General features: G+C 32.1%; 4 protein-coding genes and 1 non-coding gene across 5 annotated transcripts; 1 reads left to right on the top strand and 4 right to left on the bottom strand.

The window, feature by feature from the left end:
* The first annotated feature begins 2,286 nt into the window (after positions 1–2,286).
* Positions 2,287–3,762, top strand: LOC11420027 (pectinesterase inhibitor). Its single transcript, XM_003594703.2, has 2 exons — positions 2,287–2,722; positions 3,653–3,762. The coding sequence occupies exons 1-2, from the start codon at positions 2,287–2,289 to the stop codon at positions 3,760–3,762; spliced, it is 546 nt and encodes a 181-aa protein (XP_003594751.2).
* A 454-nt stretch (positions 3,763–4,216) lies between these two features.
* On the bottom strand, positions 4,217–5,091 carry LOC11412482 (nicotianamine synthase). Its single transcript, XM_003594705.3, has one exon. It carries the CDS (start codon positions 5,089–5,091, stop codon positions 4,243–4,245), a length of 849 nt encoding a protein of 282 aa, XP_003594753.1. The 3' UTR covers positions 4,217–4,242.
* A 1,719-nt stretch (positions 5,092–6,810) lies between these two features.
* On the bottom strand, positions 6,811–6,882 carry TRNAH-GUG (transfer RNA histidin (anticodon GUG)). Its single transcript has one exon. It is a non-coding gene; the product is annotated as a tRNA-His (tRNA).
* Positions 6,883–8,697: 1,815 nt separating this feature from the next.
* Positions 8,698–10,697, bottom strand: LOC11433599 (DELLA protein 2-like). Its single transcript, XM_003594706.4, has one exon. It carries the CDS (start codon positions 10,661–10,663, stop codon positions 8,900–8,902), a length of 1,764 nt encoding a protein of 587 aa, XP_003594754.1. The 5' UTR covers positions 10,664–10,697; the 3' UTR covers positions 8,698–8,899.
* A 2,327-nt stretch (positions 10,698–13,024) lies between these two features.
* On the bottom strand, positions 13,025–15,009 carry LOC11413902 (DELLA protein RGL2). Its single transcript, XM_003594707.4, has one exon. The coding sequence runs from the start codon at positions 14,951–14,953 to the stop codon at positions 13,193–13,195; it is 1,761 nt and encodes a 586-aa protein (XP_003594755.1). The 5' UTR covers positions 14,954–15,009; the 3' UTR covers positions 13,025–13,192.
* Between the last annotated feature and the right edge of the window lie 3,701 nt (positions 15,010–18,710).

Here is an 18,710-nt window from a genome sequence, read left to right on the forward strand (position 1 = left end):
AGTTTTTTACACTTGTTATAAAATGACAAATGTAAGCAATTACACAACATAACAAGACTCTTAAGACTTAGAATTTTTAAGATATGAACTTAGTACGAAATTCTTAAGTGTTCTATGCACGTTTGAATTTGACAGAGTTTTGTTTTTATTCTTAAGTCTTCAACTCCTTATATAGGCAAAAATTTGAGAGACGTTAGAGAGGTGTCAGCGCATTAAGAGTCGTTGAGAATCATCAAATCAAAGACGTTGGAATGTTATCTGATATGGTTAATGTCATTTTAAAAGACATTCGAAATCTATTGCTGCAAATGAAATTATTTGTTCGTTTATTTTGTTCTTGAATTTGGCTAAGTACGTGATTCAGAAAAAGACAAATTGTACTTCTTGAAAGTGACCCTTCTCAAAAGAAGACAAAGATGACTTGGCTTCTTGGTCCCTCAGAGTCCGAATGCCACATAGTCAGGGTGACTCCAAATCTGAGTGACTTTCTCTTCACTAGCTTCTGGGTGACTTCTTCTCTTCTGATCTAACATGTTGACTTCTGATTTCCCTTTCTTCAGATCTTCTACCAAGTCTTTTAACTTCTCTTGTGCTTCTAATGCTCTTATATATGTTCATACCTTGTTAATTTGTTTTTTTGAAGAGGCTAAAATGAAATTGCATTACCACATCAAAAAGGCCTTCCTAGCACAAGATGTGGACCTTGTTAAATTTTAATCTATGGTTATGCACATTTAAACATATATTAGCATATTCAATTGTTTTTTAATACTTTGTTATCATCAACAATTTTAGAGTTATTGTACAAATCCAATTTTGTTTCAATATGGGAGAGTGCAACACATAATCCATATTCTATTGCTTTTTGTTAGCTTTATTTTCCCTCATCTCTAGATTTTTGGAATTTGTTACATAACTCCCCTATATATGTAAGAATTGGCAATAGTCAAATGAATCAAGAAGTATTTTTCTTATTTTTTTTTTCTCTATTCCTCTCAAAACTTTTGGAGCTTGATTCTTGCATGAAAAGATGGGTGTGGCTAGGGTTTGAAGAGCTAGTGAAAAGAAAATCAACGAACATGCAATGGAACAAGCTTTGTGCTCACTTCTATAACATAAAGGCTGATTGAAAGTGTGTTTAGTATCAATATCTAACAACTGCATGACACTAACCTACATGATTAAATTCAATCAATTTTATCTTTTAAGTCATTATCAATGTTCACATATTATTAGTACCAATGTTGTGCATTAGTGTTTCATATCTATTCGGTTCTTAAGAAATTTACCAATTGTATGCATCAATAGTCCCGTGATAAAGAAATTCATATATCATCTCTAATGTTTAATTCAAATGTCAAGATTGTTATATTGAATATTTCCTTTTGTGTGTGAATTTTTAGGTAATGTTATCATTTGTAATGTCTAGTTCAACCGTCAATGTCAAAATTGTTATATTGGATATTTTCTTTTGTGTGTGTGTTTTTAGGTGATATTTTTCACGATGTCTATAGACCCCAAAAAAAAAATCCATCTATCTTATTTTCATTTTATGTTTCCTCATATATATATGGGGTCCTATATTTGGATTATTACTCGCAAACAATGCTCCAGTGAAACTTGCAATTTTATTTATCATCAATAGAGCTTATGAGATTGAGAAGACATTAATCACTAAAAAAATCTATTTTAAGAGTGAAAAAAATAGATGTAGTATAGTTTCAACCGCTGACAAATTATTGTTATCCCCTCAAAGAATGCATAAACAATGGTTACTATCCCTAAATAGCATCCTATTTTCAAGAACAATTCATATAACATGTTTCACTCACAAGTTAAATTAAATCTCCTTACACATAATTCACCATAACACATTTTTTCTCTCTTCTAATTAACTTCTCAAGTCCCAAACCTTCAAGGAACAACATGAAGTTCATCAACAACAAGAACAACATTAACCTCAAAATTTTCTACATAATCCTAATATGTTTTGCACTAGAAAAATGCACGGCTCACATATTCCATGACACAACATTACACATAGAAAAACAGCACACTTCAGGTCATCATCACATGGAACATCCTCCGACCCATTCTAGTCATCACACGGCGCATCCTCCGACCCATTCTTCAGAAGCATCCTTCGACTCGCTCTTAATTCCACAAGCGCAAGCACAAGCACCGTCGAAACCAGAACCAGGTCCAGAACAACAAGCATTTGGCCATTCAGCTTCCTTCAAAAATGCATTCTCCGACCTTCTCAAAGGGGAAATAAGCATAGACCCCATGACAATGCCTCAACACCCATTTGAATCAATTAAACAAAGCACCCTAGGAATTGATCAAATATGTATGCACACAGATTACCCCGACATTTGTCTCGCAACAATTCAACCTCTTATAAGTATCAATTTGAATTTCGAATTGATTGATGTCCTCGGAGCTGCAATAAAAGTTTGTACTCTACAAGTAAAATTGACAATATCAAAGGTGGCTGCACATGCAGCTAAGAATCCAGAGGTTGCTAGTGCAGTTGCTGATTGTAAGGAACAATACAATAGTGCTTTGGACAATCTTCAAAAAGCAGCGGATGCTATTGCATCGCGCGATCTTGGTACAATTACAGTTATGCTTAGTGCTGTTATGGCTGATGTTTCTACATGTGAGAGTGCTTTTGAGGATCTAAAAGCATCACCTACTTCTACCATGTCTAGTAACGATGGTTTAGTTAGTATTACTGTTAGCAATTGTCTTTCCATTGCTAATTTGATTCCCTATTAATATGGTTAATGTTTGTAAATTATATGCACTAAAGTCAAGTTTTGGGCATTGGGATTTGGCTTGGATTATATAGGAAAAAGTATTAATTAGTTGTTAAAGGGTAAAAACTCTTGATCAAGAGTTATTTGTCAATGTATATGTATTTGTTTGGATTTTTGTTACTTTGTTTTGCTAAATTAACCTATGGTTTTTTAGTTTGTTGTATTTATTTCTATACGGTAGTGGATGGAATGTAATTTTGATCTGCATGAATATGAATATATTAATACAAAATTGGAACTAAATATATGTAATGATGTAGTATATGATTGGTTTTGTGGTGGCTAAAATTGATTTTGACTTAATTGATTTTAGATAAAAGTGAGTTGATGGAAATTAATTCATTTTTGGATGCAAAAACATAAAAATGTTTTTTAGTAATTCATGTCGTTTGGATAATTTAAATCGAAATTTCTTTTAGATGTATATTTAGAGGTGCCTAGAGCCCAAGCATTGCGCATATCCTCTAATGAGGAGAACTCAAATTCATAAAATTCTCTCCCCAATGATACCAATTTCCACTGTCCCGAGATTTTCCACAGTTTCGAGAGTTTCAAAAATAAATACTCGGCAGTACACGGCTTATCTCCCTTACTCATAACAAGCCTGCCATGTAAGAGCCGCTTACATTCATCAATTCCCTTTTCATATTCTTCCTGTGTAATCTTAATAATGAGAGAATCATATTTGATGATTGGAACCAGTAGCTGCTCATCAATTGTCGTTACTGAGCCACTTAAAGCCTGCGCAAAAGTAACCTTCGGTTGTACTTGCACCGGTTTAGTTTGCTTCGTAAAATCCTTATCTGTGAATGATACAGTTGTGATTGCAGGTGTGGAAGAATTATGCAACCATAAGGCTGGTGAAAAGGCCGATTGGGCTGAAAACTCTGCCTGCCAAGCGAAAGGCATGACCACAGCTGGAACAGCGAAGAAAACTTAATAACCAAGCTGGAGCGTTTAGAAATTGGTATCTTGGATGAAGAAATTGGATCACGTGATTCCCAAAAGCAAAGAACAATTGGATGGCAATTTGCTTTAAAGATTCGACGGCAATATGCTGGACGGTGCGCATGCTAGGCAATATGCTTTAGAGATTTAGAGAATTATTCAACAATTAGTTAAACTAATGAAGAGATAAAGCGTAATCAACTAAGTTCTCATTAAAGATTAATCATTTTTCCAACTGTAATAACATAATAAGATAACAACATAACGATTTTCAATTACTGATTACGACAATGTAATATGATAGGACAAATTACACTTCATCATCGATCTACAATCACAACATAACATGATATCATTCAATCTGAAACAAATTACATGCATTATTAATCATAATAATGAATTAAGCCTGGTCATCGATGCTTAACTCATCTACAACATTCCCATGGTTAAAACCTTCAACATCACTTGTTTTTCAAGTAATCCCTTGTTGATTCACCAAACCCTTTCTTGCAACAATGACCGAATTTATAACCTCGTCAGTTGGATGAAAAATGGACAAAACTTCAAAACCTTTAAGATCACAAGAAGGATCAACAACATGATAAAGAAAAGCTTTAGCACCATGTGCACTCCTTAGAACAAGAATGGCACCAGGAGCCATGTATTTAGCCAAGTGATTAATCACTTTTGCTTTCTCCTTTTTGTCCATACCAACCAATGCAGCCAAAAACACAACATTAAACTCTTTAAGTTCATTTTTCACATCAACAATATCACTAGTGTGAAAAAGCATTCTTTTTGACAAGTCATTGTCTTTTGAGATTAAATCATAAGCTTTTGAATTTGCCAATGAATCAATGTCAAAGTTGTGGAAACATGTTTTTGTTAGGTAATAGGTTGCTAATATGATTGAGGTTAGAGGAAGTGGGCCAGAGCCAATAAAGGCAAGTTTTGAAGGAACTTGAGTGATGTGTTTGGTGAACATAGTGAATTCTAAATGTGTGAGTTTTAGGTAATTTTTGTAGTAAGGGAAGATTTTTATGTGGTTTAGTGGGTTTTCATTTGATCCTATGAGAGTTGAGTAATGACTTTCAAGTAATCCTTCAGCTTTTCCACAAAGGGTAATTAGTTTAGCAATTTTTTCTTTGATTTCTTGGGACAATTGAGTAATATCAAATTCATGACATGGGGTGGTGCATGTTGTTACTAGTTGGGTAAATAAGTCATTGACTTGGTTTGGGGGATTAAGGCTTCCTAACCTAGAGAGTTTGTCGTAAATTTTACATACCTTTTCGATTATCACCTCTTGACGATTGTCCATTCTTGTATTAATATATGATCTAATCTGACTTTTATGATAGATTTATGTTGTTACGCACAAAGAAACCTAATTTATAACAACAAAATAAAAATGATGAACTTGCACAACAATTACTATATCCTCACCTTTGAATTCAAGGTTTTTAACATTCTTGATTCAATGTTAATTTATAATAAGAATGTAGGGCTATTTTTTGTTTAGAGTTTCGAGGTTAGAGTTGATAGGCCCTTCTACTAGTGGGTGCAAATTGATGTGAGATAAAAAAAAAGGTTCTATTTTATTAAAAAAAAAAAGTGATCAAGTGTATGTGACAAGTGCAACATTAGAAGACATAGAAAACTCTTGTTGCCAAATGAAGATTTGTAATAGGACAAGATATATGTAAATATTAATAATAGTGATGCATTCTATGTTTATAGTGAAGACAATACTCCTTCCAAAAAAAAAAAAAAGTGAAGACAATACTGAAAATGAAATGTGACATTGTGCTAACAGTCATATGTGGTTTTTTCCAAGTTGTGCATTCTATCTACATTTTCCATTGGGGTAAGAGATATGGCAACATTCTACAACGCTTTCCATTGATTTTATGGAAATCATCTTAATAATTTAAGCATGCTTTATTATTTTTAATCTTTTTAATCTTCTAAACACCATAGGTCAATGTTCGAATTCTGAACTTCTTATTTATTCGCTGCAAAAGGTGAATTTCTAAACCCTAACCTATTTCCAAAAATAAATATCTCATATCGATGACATAATTTAAAAAATCCCTCAAAAAAAGAAAAAACATAGTTTTGAAAAAAAAGAAAAAAGAGAAATGGCATATATTTCCTGTTAACAACATTGAATAATCAAATTGCAGCATGTAGATACTTTCTGTCCACATCTCATGGCATCAGAAAACAAAGAAGATATTTACATAAGATAGAACAAAACAATCATCTCAAGGAACAGAACATGCACCTTTGTTAAATATTATTTTTATCATTCAAAATTAAGATCCAACACTAGCAATAAGGTTCAACTACTTGATGATTATTTTATGCCTATAGTATGTCGACATTTTGTTCCTAGATGTCCATTATTGATCAGTGTAGTGCACTATGTGCTATATTGCATAAACTGCATTTTACATGTAATTATCTCAATAAATTTACATTAATCTTTATTGATATTTTAAAAGCAAACTAAGCAAACTAATAAAGTTTGATTTTTTATTTTCAACCATCTAGAAAGATAATAATTATACTTTATCAAACGTATGATCAATTGACTTCATATATACAACTTTTGCTTGTCTTGAATATGAGTATAGTTTGATGAACTTGTAACAAATCTTGGATCGAAGGATAAAAATTGACATTCATAGAAGAGATAGAGATCGTATGATACTTCGGAGATAATATATATATATATATATATATTTTTTGAAGAAGTACTCCGGAGATGATTTTACATTAATTTATTAAAAAATGATTAAATGAATTAGACAGTACTATTCATAAAGCTATTTAGCTAAACATATGTAACCAAATGTTCAGGATCCACCACCCTCAATATAATATCAAAATAATCATATATGAACCATAATTTTTCATGTTTGTCATAAATTTAGTATTTAGAATAGGAATTTTAATAGGTACTACATTTATGGAAATAATAATCATTAAGATAAATGAAAAAACAGTTGAAAAAAGTAAAATAAAAAAAAGAATGTGTGGCTGCTGGGATTCGAGCCCAGGTCTCCACGGCCACAACGTGGAATTCTCACCACTAAACTACAGCCACATTTGTGATAGCTTGCGCTTTTGTATCTTATTTAATCAAGTAATATAAATATCAAATTTGTAAATTTGGGACCCACAGACCAATACGTTTTGAGTTTTGAGCTACTTGAACTTTTTTCAATCTGAAAAACAACGTGAACTCCCATGTTTTTAATATCTACATCCAATCAATTATCTCTATTTTTAAACAGACTCTCATTTCTTCTTTCATTCAACATATTAGATTAAGGGTTGAGATTCAACATCATCAAAATGACAAAATTCAAATATTTTTAGGCCTCAAACTTATTATACTTTTGATTCAACTAATACTCTTATAATTTTATTAATTTTTTTTAGTGCTGGTAGTATAAATTTCCTTTACTAATTTTATTGAACTTACATTTATTGACTAGTTTTTTTTTTTGTGCGTTGTTAATAATGTAGTGCAAATTTAAAGTAGTAAAACAGGTATCGTAGACTATATAAGAGCATACATATCGGGAAAAACTAATCAATAATGTAAATGTATTAATATTTATTTGTGAGTTGTTAAATATTGTAAAAGATAATATTTAGGTTTAAAAGGCTTCTAATTTTGTTATTGGTTAAGTTTTAAAGGGTCTCATTTCAAGTTTCGTTTTAGGCCTCTAGATGGATTGAACCAGATCCGTTGATAGGTAAATTATCCCAATTAGCATTTTCTTTTAATTAAGGATGGAAGAAATGGAAAGACAAAAAAGTAGTGTAATGAAACCAAAACAAAGATAGTAGTAAAATAGGGTGGAGATCCTCTCCATTTATAGAGAAAATGTCAGGAAAATTATTGAGTGGCTTCTCGGTTACCAATGTTACTTTATCAAAGTGTGTTAAATACTTGAGATATAAACTATGTTTGTTGCTTTGTTTAAATAATTGAGAAATGTGAAATAACATAAAATATTATAGAGTCTGCTGTTAAGGAGTGCCTTAGAACGGATGCAGTTATCATGCATAAGGAATCCTTATGCACCCGGCATAAATTTCAGTCCATTAACCATTTTGCAGTGGAAATGGTTTCTGTGAGTTGGACTCCAAAACCATTTTGCTGTGGAAATGGTTTCTGTGAGTTGTATTTCAAAACCATTAGATGTACTTAATGGTTTTCTGTCTTCTCACTTGCGATTATGTTTTCAATTTGCTTTCTTCGACCCGATCTATGAATAATTCGTTTTCTTGTTACATTCTTTTCAGTTTTTTTTTTTTTTTGCGATTGCGATTTCGAGTCTGTTTCAATCGCAATTTTGTCCTTGCAATTTTCCCCAATTCTTAGGGTTTATGATTCGGTTTTGATAACATCATTCGCAGTTATGTTCCAAATTCCTCTTTGATTTCATAATTGACGGTTTTATGTAGTTTCTTCGATCTCTGTTTTCGATTTGTTTCATCGTAACTCGTTTTCGTTTGTCCTTGCGAGACGGATTATCCAATATGATATTCTTGATCGATTTCTTGGTTGTGACTGAAATCGTAATTGTGAATATGATCTGAAAGATATTCAATGCATCTGTTCATTTCATCTGTGCTTTTTCTCTCACAAATTTTGATGACGAATGACTGCTTACAACATATCCCAAATCAGATGGTTGTGAAGTGTTTATGTAGGGTGCATAATGAAATGACTTATGCATAATAACTTTGCCCCTCGGGACACTCTTTAAGGATCTCAAATTTATAAAATAATCATTAAAAAAGTTAAGTGTTACAAATTCTAATACATTGATTACTCAGTTTTTTTTTTTTATAAAAACTTACTATTAATGGTTCTTAAAGAGTACCCCTGAAACACTCGTTGATATTTTCCAATATTATATAGGGTCCATTTATACCAAAAAAAAGAAAGAAGAGAAAACCCAAATATCACAATACTAGGTCATATAATAAGCACATGCAACATCCTTTTAACAAATGTGTCTCTTAAGTTGAAACTAGTAATTATACTAATAAGAACCATGGATTTGGACAACAAGATACAAAATGTATCTTGCATTTTACAATAATCAGATGAATTTCCAAACAGAAACAGAATTAATTGGTGTTCCTTTCCATCCAACAAGAAGACAATGACCATTCATATCAAATGTGCAAGCATATCCACAAGCAAATCTTTTAGCCACTAATTCAGCTTGATACAAAGACTTCATACTCAATTCTGTTTCCACCATTCCAAATCTTGTGAAAAATGCTCTCCACACATCAATCTTTACATTCCTACTCTTTCTTTCAGCTCCTTCTTCAGCCACAATATTCCTAATACCATGACTAAAATACATTGACTCTAGTATAAATCTGTTCTTCTCATCACCTTTCATACAAGTCTCAAAACAATCAAAATATGCACTAAAGTAAAAAAGTGCTTCAATGAAACGGTTCACAAAAGATTTGGAATTGTGATTAGCTTCAATCTCGGCGACAACCATTACTATAGGATTTATGGTTCTAATCACTCTCATGATTGTTTCGAGTTTGTCTGGTTGTTGAATCTTGCTTCTAAGCGCAAATTGAGAATAAACCGCGACTGTTTCTTCCGAATCTATCTTGAAAAGTTCTTCTCTTATATGTAACAAATCAGATACAACAACTATATCGAACGAAAAAGGTATGTTTAAACTTTGCGCGAAATCCTTCAATCTTTTACCAGTGTCCTCAACTATATGCTTTGAAGTGTCTGAGTTTCCGCTCTCAATAGCTGTTATCTTTAGAAGCTCGAGTGGACATTCGTTTCTCGATTGAAGTGCTTGCATAAGGATTGTCCATTGACACCCTTTTCGAATTTCGAGATCAATAACATGAATCTTCTTTGCATCATTTACATTTTCCAATAAAGCTTGTACACAAGTGAATATTGAAACTTGACTGAATGGAAGATCTTCGTAAAGCGCGATCATGGCCGGGTTTAGATCCTTGCTAACCTCTTGAGGATCAAATAAAGATTCCATCTTTTGCATATTGTTGGATGAAACAGAAAATCGTCCTGTTTCTTTGTCGATTCTTTGACAAAGAGCTTCAGCAAAATAATGAACCACACGCTTAACCGGGTTACCTGTCTTCGAAGATAAAGACTCGATTTGTGATAACAATTTTCTAGCGCGTTCATATTGTTGATATCCGACTTTCTCAGCACAAGCTAAGAGTGATTCAGCAAGCGAAACATTTTCTTTCTCTTCATCAGATAAACCGGAGAAAGAAAAACCAAAAGGGTGATTAAGAATCAAACCTGATGCAGATTTTGACGAAGACGATGATTGTATGAACCTTGTTCCAGCCATCTTCATGATCTCTATAGTTGACAACAACTTTTTCTCATTTTCATTATTTGTGACTAAACCAAAGTCATTAACCGGATGAAGGATATTTCCTTCATCATCAGGTAATAGCCTCTTGAATCCTTTGCCATAATTCTTCAATATGTCAACTGGTGCTAAAGGAGTTTGGTAGAATGGTTGGTCCTTTTTTGTGTCACCAAAGTGAACCATGTCAAAGTGTAGGTTATCAAAAGTTTCATAATCTTGATATGATTCTTGTTGTTGGTGATGAAACTTTAGGAACTCATTTTCTTGATATGATGGATCATCTTGAAAGAAACCAAAATTAGAGCAAAGAGACTCAATTCCATTATAGTCTCCTAGATCTTCTGCTACAGAAAATTGTACATTTTTCATTTCATTATGCCCTTTGGTTTCCCAAAATGTATCATTGGATGAACTAAGTTTATCCTCAACTATATTGAAACTGAAGTCACCCAAATTGTATAAGTTTTCCATAACAAAAACAATTTTTTTTTTAGTATTATTGGTTTAAAACTAATTATGTTCTTATGTACTTCATTCTATATATAACAATTAATAAGATTATTATTCTTATTAGTAGTAGTCACTGTCATTCTTTGTTTTATTTTAATATATATGAACCTTCCTTTGTTGATTAAGTGAATTAAGGTATAGTTTATGCTTAGTTTAATGTGAAATACTAGTTCTAACATTGATGTACTCACCATCATGATAATGGGTAGATATGATCAAGGTGGCATAAGCCAGCAAAGATGGCGTAAGTGATGACATTACCGGCTGAATTTTAACATTTTGAACTTGGTTTAATTTGGGGTACAAATTGTGTTAAAAGAGATAAAACACAAATAACTTATTAATGAGATCACTCATCTCAAGATTATTCTCACCCTAACACGTTTAACAACTGCAGTGTTTTAATGAGATACGATGTATTAATGTTGGTATGACCTTGAACTTATTTTATTTTAGGCTAAGGTTATTAACCCCTCCCCATTTTATTAAGTGCATTAAAGATATTATATAATCCCTTAAAAAAAATATTATATAATGTAAGAGTATGTCTGAAATGCTTACGACCTATGAAGCCCCTTGATACTTCAAAAATGGAGATTGATACTCTATGGATACTCGCAAATATGCATCCAAGAAGTATCATTTTTTTTTAAAAAAATTTTTAAAAAAATATTGTATGAGATACTTATAAGATATTTCACGAATACACAAGTATACTTCTAAAATACTTCACTATATATATCTTAAAAAAATGTGAGACAAGGTTGTGAAAATTTAGTGAAGATGTCAATGATGCAATTCAAGGTGTGAAGTTGTCCCATGATGAACCAGACTTACGATGTGTATTTTTTTTTTTTTTTGTGGATGATGGTAATGAGATAAAAGTTTGGTCAACATTAAAAAAATTGTTGTGTTCTTTTAATGACATTTTTATTGATATCCTAACATAGCGATAAATTTCGATTATTTCAAGTCACACAAAAACTCTGTACATTTTATTTTGATCACAAGTATTATTTTTTTGTAAATTATGATCTTTATAATCTATTATTAATAAACAATAATCAATGAATAGTTATGTTAAGTATTTTATGTGCATATAAGTTTTATTATAAAAAGTTTGTTAACCCAAGTTAGCTGTATCGTATCCTAAATTTAAAAAAATTTATATATCCGCATATCCGCATTGTAAAACACTCAAACTATCCAAGCTTTATGGTTAACGACAAATACTCACACATCTTTGATGCAGGTACTTTGTGGTCTTGGCATAATCACAACTCTTCATACTTCTCCAATTCAACTATCATTAATCATCATCTCGTCATGGAAGCTCGCAATTGAATGTGCTGGTGAACACAAGAAGGGTCGTTTGAATTATTTTGACCATTTTAAAATCACTCTCGTTTAACATAGGTTCAGTTGAATCATAGTCTTCAAAAGCCTCACTAGGCATTTCTTTTAAAAAAAAGGTTTGTTGCCACTACTAAAGGGTGTATATAAACGAGTTTGTATTTGACTGATACAAAGTTGAAATTTGAAGATTAATTCTCTTCGTGACAATATTACAATACAATAATATGTCAATTGAAGTGTTCAATAATAACTTTTATCAAAATCTTATGATTCACAACTTAGAGGATATAAAATGAGCAAATATAACAATCATATTTCAACGATTCAATGAACTTTCCTTTTTTCTATATCTCTCTAAGCTCACAATCATGGATGTTATGTAGAACTATCTCATGATACCATAAGTCATAAGTCAAATGATATTTGATTGACTTTGGTTTTCTTCTCTTGATTTGGTCTTCAACTTACAGTTTTTGACTCTCAGCTCTGCGCCATGACTTCTTTAGTCTTGATCCTTTTGATCAGAGACCACATAATTAATGGTTGGTCACTCATGCTTCATGGTCATTGATGATATTGGTCTTTAACCCTTTTTGGCCATTGACAATCAAACATCAACACTTTCTTCAATTTGAATAGTTTTGTTTTAATACTCTTGAAGAAACTATCCGTTCAGGATCTGCCCTTTGTGTTGATATCTTTCAAGTTTGGTGTTGTGATTTGAGACATCAAAGATCTCCAAAAATAATTATCATGTTCACATAACTCACACTCTCAGAGTTTTTCCTAATTTATTCTTTTTCCCGGTTTTTCCCGCTTCATTTACTTTTTGTTATTCCAATTATATCCTTAAACACGTGCAACATCCTTTAAAAAAAATCTTATATCTTAAGTTGAAAATAGTAATGATAAGAGTTAAAGGAACTCTTACCAAATATTACTTTTAATACATGATAGAAAAACTCAAATAAGAAGAACTAAACTACTTATAGGACAAAATTATTATCAGTTAAAGTGACATTAATAATCATTTTACAACCCGTCTTCGAAAGATTTGAACCCTATGCAGACACCAACTAACCACACATGTATTTGGACAACAAGAAACAAAATTTCTCTTGCATTTAACAATAATCAAATGAATTTCCAAACAGAAACAGAGTTAATTGGTGTTCCTTTCCATCCAACAAGAAGACAATGACCATTCATATCAAATGTGCAAGAAATTCCACAGGGAAATCTTTTAGCCATCAATTCAGCTTGATACAAAGACATCATGCTCAATTCTGTTTCCACCATTCCAAATCTTGCGAAAAATGCTCTCCACACATCAATCTTCACATTTCTACTCTTTCTTTCAGCTCCTTCTTCAGCCACCATATTCCTAATTCCATGACCAAAATACTTTGATTCTAAAATCATTCTGTTCTCATCATCTTTCATACAATCCTCAAAACAATCGAAAAATGCACTGAAGTAAAAAAGTGCTTCGATGAAACGGTTCACAAATGATTTAGAATTGTGATTAGCTTCAATCTCGGCCACAACCATTACTTTAGGGTTTATGGTTCTAACTACTCTCATGATTGTTTCAAGTTGGTCTGATTGTTGAATCTTGCTTTGAAGCGCAAACTGAGAGTAAACCGCAACGGTTTCCTCAGAGTCTATCTTGAAAAGATCTTCTCTTAAATGTAATAAATCAGATACAATAATTGTATCGAATAAGAAAGGTATGTTCAAATATCGCGCAAAATCCTTCAATCTTTTACCAGTGTCTTCAACTATATTCTTCAAAGTCTCTATGTTTCCAGTCACAATAGCTGTTATCTTTAGAAGCTCAACGGGACATTTGTTTCTCGATTGAAGTGCTTGCATTAGGATTGTCCATTGTAACCCTTTTCGGATTTCGAGATCAATAACATGAATCTTCTTAGCATTAGTTACATTTTCTATTAAAGTTTGTACACATGTGAACATGGAAATTTTACAAAATGGAAGATCTTGAAAAAACGCGACAAGGGCTGGATTTAGATCCTTGGTTACCTCTTGAGGATCAAATAAAGGTCCCATCTTTTTCATATTGTTTGTCGAAACAGAAACTCTTCCCGTTTCTTTGTCGATTCTTTGTCGAAGAGCTTCGGCAAAATAATGAACCACGCGCTTAACTGGGTTACCTGTCTTCGAAGATAAAGACTCAATTTGTAATAACAATTTTCTAGCGCGTTCATATTGTTGATATCCAACTTTCTCAGCACAAGCTAAGAGTGATTCAGCAAGTGAAACATCTTCTTTCTCTTCATCAGATAAACCAGAGAAAGAAAAACCAAAAGGGTGATCAAGAATCAAACCTGATGCAGATTCCGACAAAGATGATGATTGTATGAACCTTGTTCCAGCTATCTTCATGATATCTTCAGTTGACAGCTTACTCTCATTTTCAGGATGATGGATTTTTCCTTCATCAGGTGATAACCTCTTAAATCCTTTGCCATAATTCTTCAATATCTCAATTGGTGGAGTTTGGTAGAATTGTTGATCTTTTTTTGTGTCACAAAGTGGAGGGTTTTTTGTTGGACATTGTTGTTCATCAAATTGAACCATGTCAAAGTGTAGATTATCAAAAGATTCGTAATCTTGATATGGTTGTTGATGATACTTTTGTTGATCAGTGGAAAGAAGAAGCTCATCTTCTTGTGATGGATCATCTTGAAAGAAACCAAAATTAGAGCAAAGAGACTCAATTCCATTGTAGTCTCCTAGATCTTCTTCTACAGAAAATTTAACATTTTTCATTTCACTAAGTTTGTTGGTTTCCCAAAAAATATCATTGGATGAACTAAGTTTATCCTCAACTATATTGAAACTCAAGTCACCAAAATTGCACAAGTTTTCCATCACCAATTGAAACTAATTTTTTCTTTCAGTGTAATTAGTTTCAAACTAATTATGTTCTTAATTATGAACCACATTCTCTATATATAACAAGATTATTATTACTACTACTACTACTATTATTATTATTATTATTATTATTATTATTATTATTATTAATTAGTTGTCATACTTTGTTTTTTCTTTTTAATATCTATACAAACCTTTGTTGATTAACTGAATTAAAATATAGTTTGTGCTTAGTTTAATGTGAAATTGACTAGTTCTAACACTAAATCCGTCTACTAGAGTTAACTAGGATGTTTTTCTTTGCAAAGATTTAACATTGATGTTGTCACCATAACAATAATGATTTGATATGATCAAGGTGGCCAGGATACAAATGGCCATTAAAATTGATAATAATTCAAAAACTATATCATATACGAAAAATAAAATAAAAGGTATGATTTAGACAAGTATTCTTGTTTTTTGAAATTGTCAAGTAGGCATAAGCCAGCAAAGCGTAAGGGATGACCGGAAACTAAATATGGCGTGTGACTTATCTATAAGAATTACCTGATTTAAGCCATTTAGGGTTGGGTTAGTGGTTCGTTTGAGATTTAGGAGTGTGTTTATCTCAAGGTTTCGGGTTTGATTCCCCTGATGTCAATTTTGGTGGGTAAGTCCATACGGAATCCCGCAAGTGGGCGGTGAGATTGGTCCTCTCAGATTATTCGGTTTTTGGGTCGGATACCGAGTTTTTAAAAATAAAAAAATAAAAAGATTTCCGTATTTTAAAATTTGAACTTCATTTTGTTTAGGGAATTTTTTTTTTTTTTTTATAAGTTTAAGCAAATGTTTTTTTAAAGAAGGTAAACTGACCCTCTCAAATTGGCATTAGAGAGAATCGAGTTTAAGCAAATGTTATTAATCCCTCCTCATTTTATTTTTGTTACCTCCCAATCTAATGCTAGTAACTTAAAAAAAAAATAACATATATACAATACCAATTTAAAACTAGTAACATAAAACAACAAAATATCGGGGTACATAAACCTAACTTAGTTAAACCACATAATCAACCCAACGGGTATTCAGACAGTTTACGTATAATAAAAAAAATGTAGACTAAAATAATCGAAGCAAACACACACCATCCACTACTCAACAAACTCGCGTACATGCATAAAACCAAGCAGAGGTTTGAAAGGAAGATGCTTTTTGGATCCTCGGCGCACGAGTCTACATTAGAAGGAAGATGTTTTATCATTTTATTGATGTTGATATTTTCACATCTCCATATCGTATACAACATCATTTAAAACACATCACATCATCAATTTTTAGTATAAAAATATGATGGTGGGACCAAAACAGCCAAAACTTAAAATAGGGGACCAATTTTACAAAATGATGAGAATAGAATGACTAAAATTGCAATTAAATCAACCAAAAAATATAGAGCCTTGCTATATGGTACGAGAGAATCGGCGCACGAACTGCACGACGTGTTGATCTACATGTGAGATTCTCTCTTAATGGATACTAGCTTATAATTTTTTCAATATAAAAGACAAAAGAAGATAAAATAAACACTTAACAGTGGAAACATCCTTGAATTGTGTACTCCGATATATATCCATTTTTGACACATCATTGAAGAGGTAACTCAAAGCTAGAGTGATATATATGAAAAAGCACCGCTACAAGAAAAAGGTGCATGTAATTTCTCAAATTCTTATAAACAAACATATATGTGATACTAACATGAAGTAAAATGACAATAAAAACACAAATGACAATAAAAAAAAAAGTCATTCGTGCGTTTGCGACAAAAATACGTTGTGCAGTTAAGCTTTTCCCAAAAATATATTGTCTATCATTGCTTGAGTTTGTCGGTGTCATTTCTACTAAGATGTTGTACTCAATTGCATTTTCTTGCATGATGTCTGCGAAGGAAGATAATGCCACTTGAAATCTAGAAAGGCGTCGTCATTTGTTGAAATTTATATATAGTCATCCTAAGATAATTATTGTTGCCAGAATTTCACTAACACTACTGCTATACCATGTCATTATCACATCTAAAAAAAATGTAAGAGGAAGATGTATGTTGGATTGAAAAGTCAAAGATCTAAAATCTAAGGATGGAAAAGAGGTTAAATAAAAAAAAAAAAGTATTGAAAACAGTCATGGAGACATGTGAAGCTATAATGGAGTTTGATTATGTAGAAGCATATCTTGATTATGTAGAAGCATATCTTGATTCTCTAAGTTTGTTCAAAACTATATGTGCAAACTTTCCAAAATCTTTGGAATATGTTGGAGGTATTATATTGGGGCCAATGAGGAGAAACTAGTAAGGGCTTAGATTGACCGCATTATGCATATTGAAAATACAACAACAAACAAGGTCGATTATGCCCACAATAAGTAAAAAAAGTATAAAGGGATACTTGAGGTAATATATGTAAAAATTGAGCTCTAACTAATAACTTAATAATTTTGTAGCAAATCGAGATACAAACCTCATTTCAGTAGAGCATGATTTTAATGAAACACATATTTAAAGGATATATGTTGTAGTAAAAGTTGGTTGAAAATAATATATCATGAGCACATTGCATTTGATTGTGGATGGGGCAAATCGAGTAGAGAGTTGTGCTATGGATAAATTCAAATTTGGTTGCTTAATTAGGACAACATACAAATTGATATATGCGTGTATAATTCTTAAGAATATGTTGCACGATAAAACCATTCGTTTGTATGATATTCACACTTATTGAAAGAGGTTGCATTTCAACGATGTTTGTGTATTTAAGGAAGATCGTTCATACTATCCCTTCTTTCTAAATTGGAGGAGATTCAAGTCCGTATATACTTTGTCTCTCTTTATATACAAGTCAAACTTGACTAAACATATTTGGATTGTATAACTATAGATTGGTTGCTGATTTTAGGTTGTCAAAGATATTTTTTGAGCTCATTCGAATTCATTAGTTATAATGATGATGCCTGAGACCATTAACCTGTATCTTTGCATAGAATGATTAGTTATAATAAACTCAATCATGCTCAAGGTGATGTGATAGTTGTAGATGATGATATAATAGTTGAAGATCTTGAGAAGGATGAAGATAATAAGAAAGTTGAAGATTATAAGAAGGTTGTAGATGTTGTAAAAATTTATGATGATAGTCTTGAGAGTGTCGAGGATAATATTGTAGAGCTCGCAAAATATTAGTTCAAATGTATATGATAGGAAAACTAAACATCATCTTTTACATATACAATGATATTTAGATATAATTACCTATGTTTTTCGTTGGTCAATTCATGCATCTGTGATGTTGTTTATGTCTGATGCGTTTGGATTCACGAATCTGAAACACCAAAAACACACTTCAGACCATAATCCGAACAAGGGTAAAATGGATAAATGGTAGGACACATGAGAAGATGGGAGGGGGTGGCAAAAAGAATTTCACGTGAAAGAGACACCACATTTTAGCACAAAACCTTAAGACATTGAGTTTATGGGTTCTCTCATTTATATGTTGTTCAACTTTCTTTTTTCCAAGCAATGCAGCCTCACATTATGTTCCCCCTCAAGCGAAAGCTTCTTCATGCCGTTGTCACTTGCACCATTGGAACATGCCATTTGACCATCATTATTGGAAAGACTTTCAGCACAATGAGCCGGTCAAACCCTTCGTCGAACCATCAACTCCAATACCACTATTGGGTCATTGGGGAACTTGTGGGATCATTCATA

Source organism: Medicago truncatula, chromosome 2 (assembly GCF_003473485.1).
Source record: "Medicago truncatula cultivar Jemalong A17 chromosome 2, MtrunA17r5.0-ANR, whole genome shotgun sequence".
Taxonomy (NCBI): Eukaryota; Viridiplantae; Streptophyta; class Magnoliopsida; order Fabales; family Fabaceae; genus Medicago; species Medicago truncatula.

Bases quoted from the DNA above. Each gene is read 5' to 3' on its own strand.
- LOC11412482 (XM_003594705.3), bottom strand. From the start codon at position 5,091: ATGGACAATCGTCAAGAGGTGATAATCGAAAAGGTATGTAAAATTTAC.
- LOC11420027 (XM_003594703.2), top strand. From the start codon at position 2,287: ATGACAATGCCTCAACACCCATTTGAATCAATTAAACAAAGCACCCTA. The intron at 2,723-3,652 runs GTTTAGTTAGTA...TTGTGATTGCAG, and splicing joins TACCATGTCTAGTAACGATG to GTGTGGAAGAATTATGCAAC.
- LOC11433599 (XM_003594706.4), bottom strand. From the start codon at position 10,663: ATGGAAAACTTATACAATTTGGGTGACTTCAGTTTCAATATAGTTGAG.
- LOC11413902 (XM_003594707.4), bottom strand. From the start codon at position 14,953: ATGGAAAACTTGTGCAATTTTGGTGACTTGAGTTTCAATATAGTTGAG.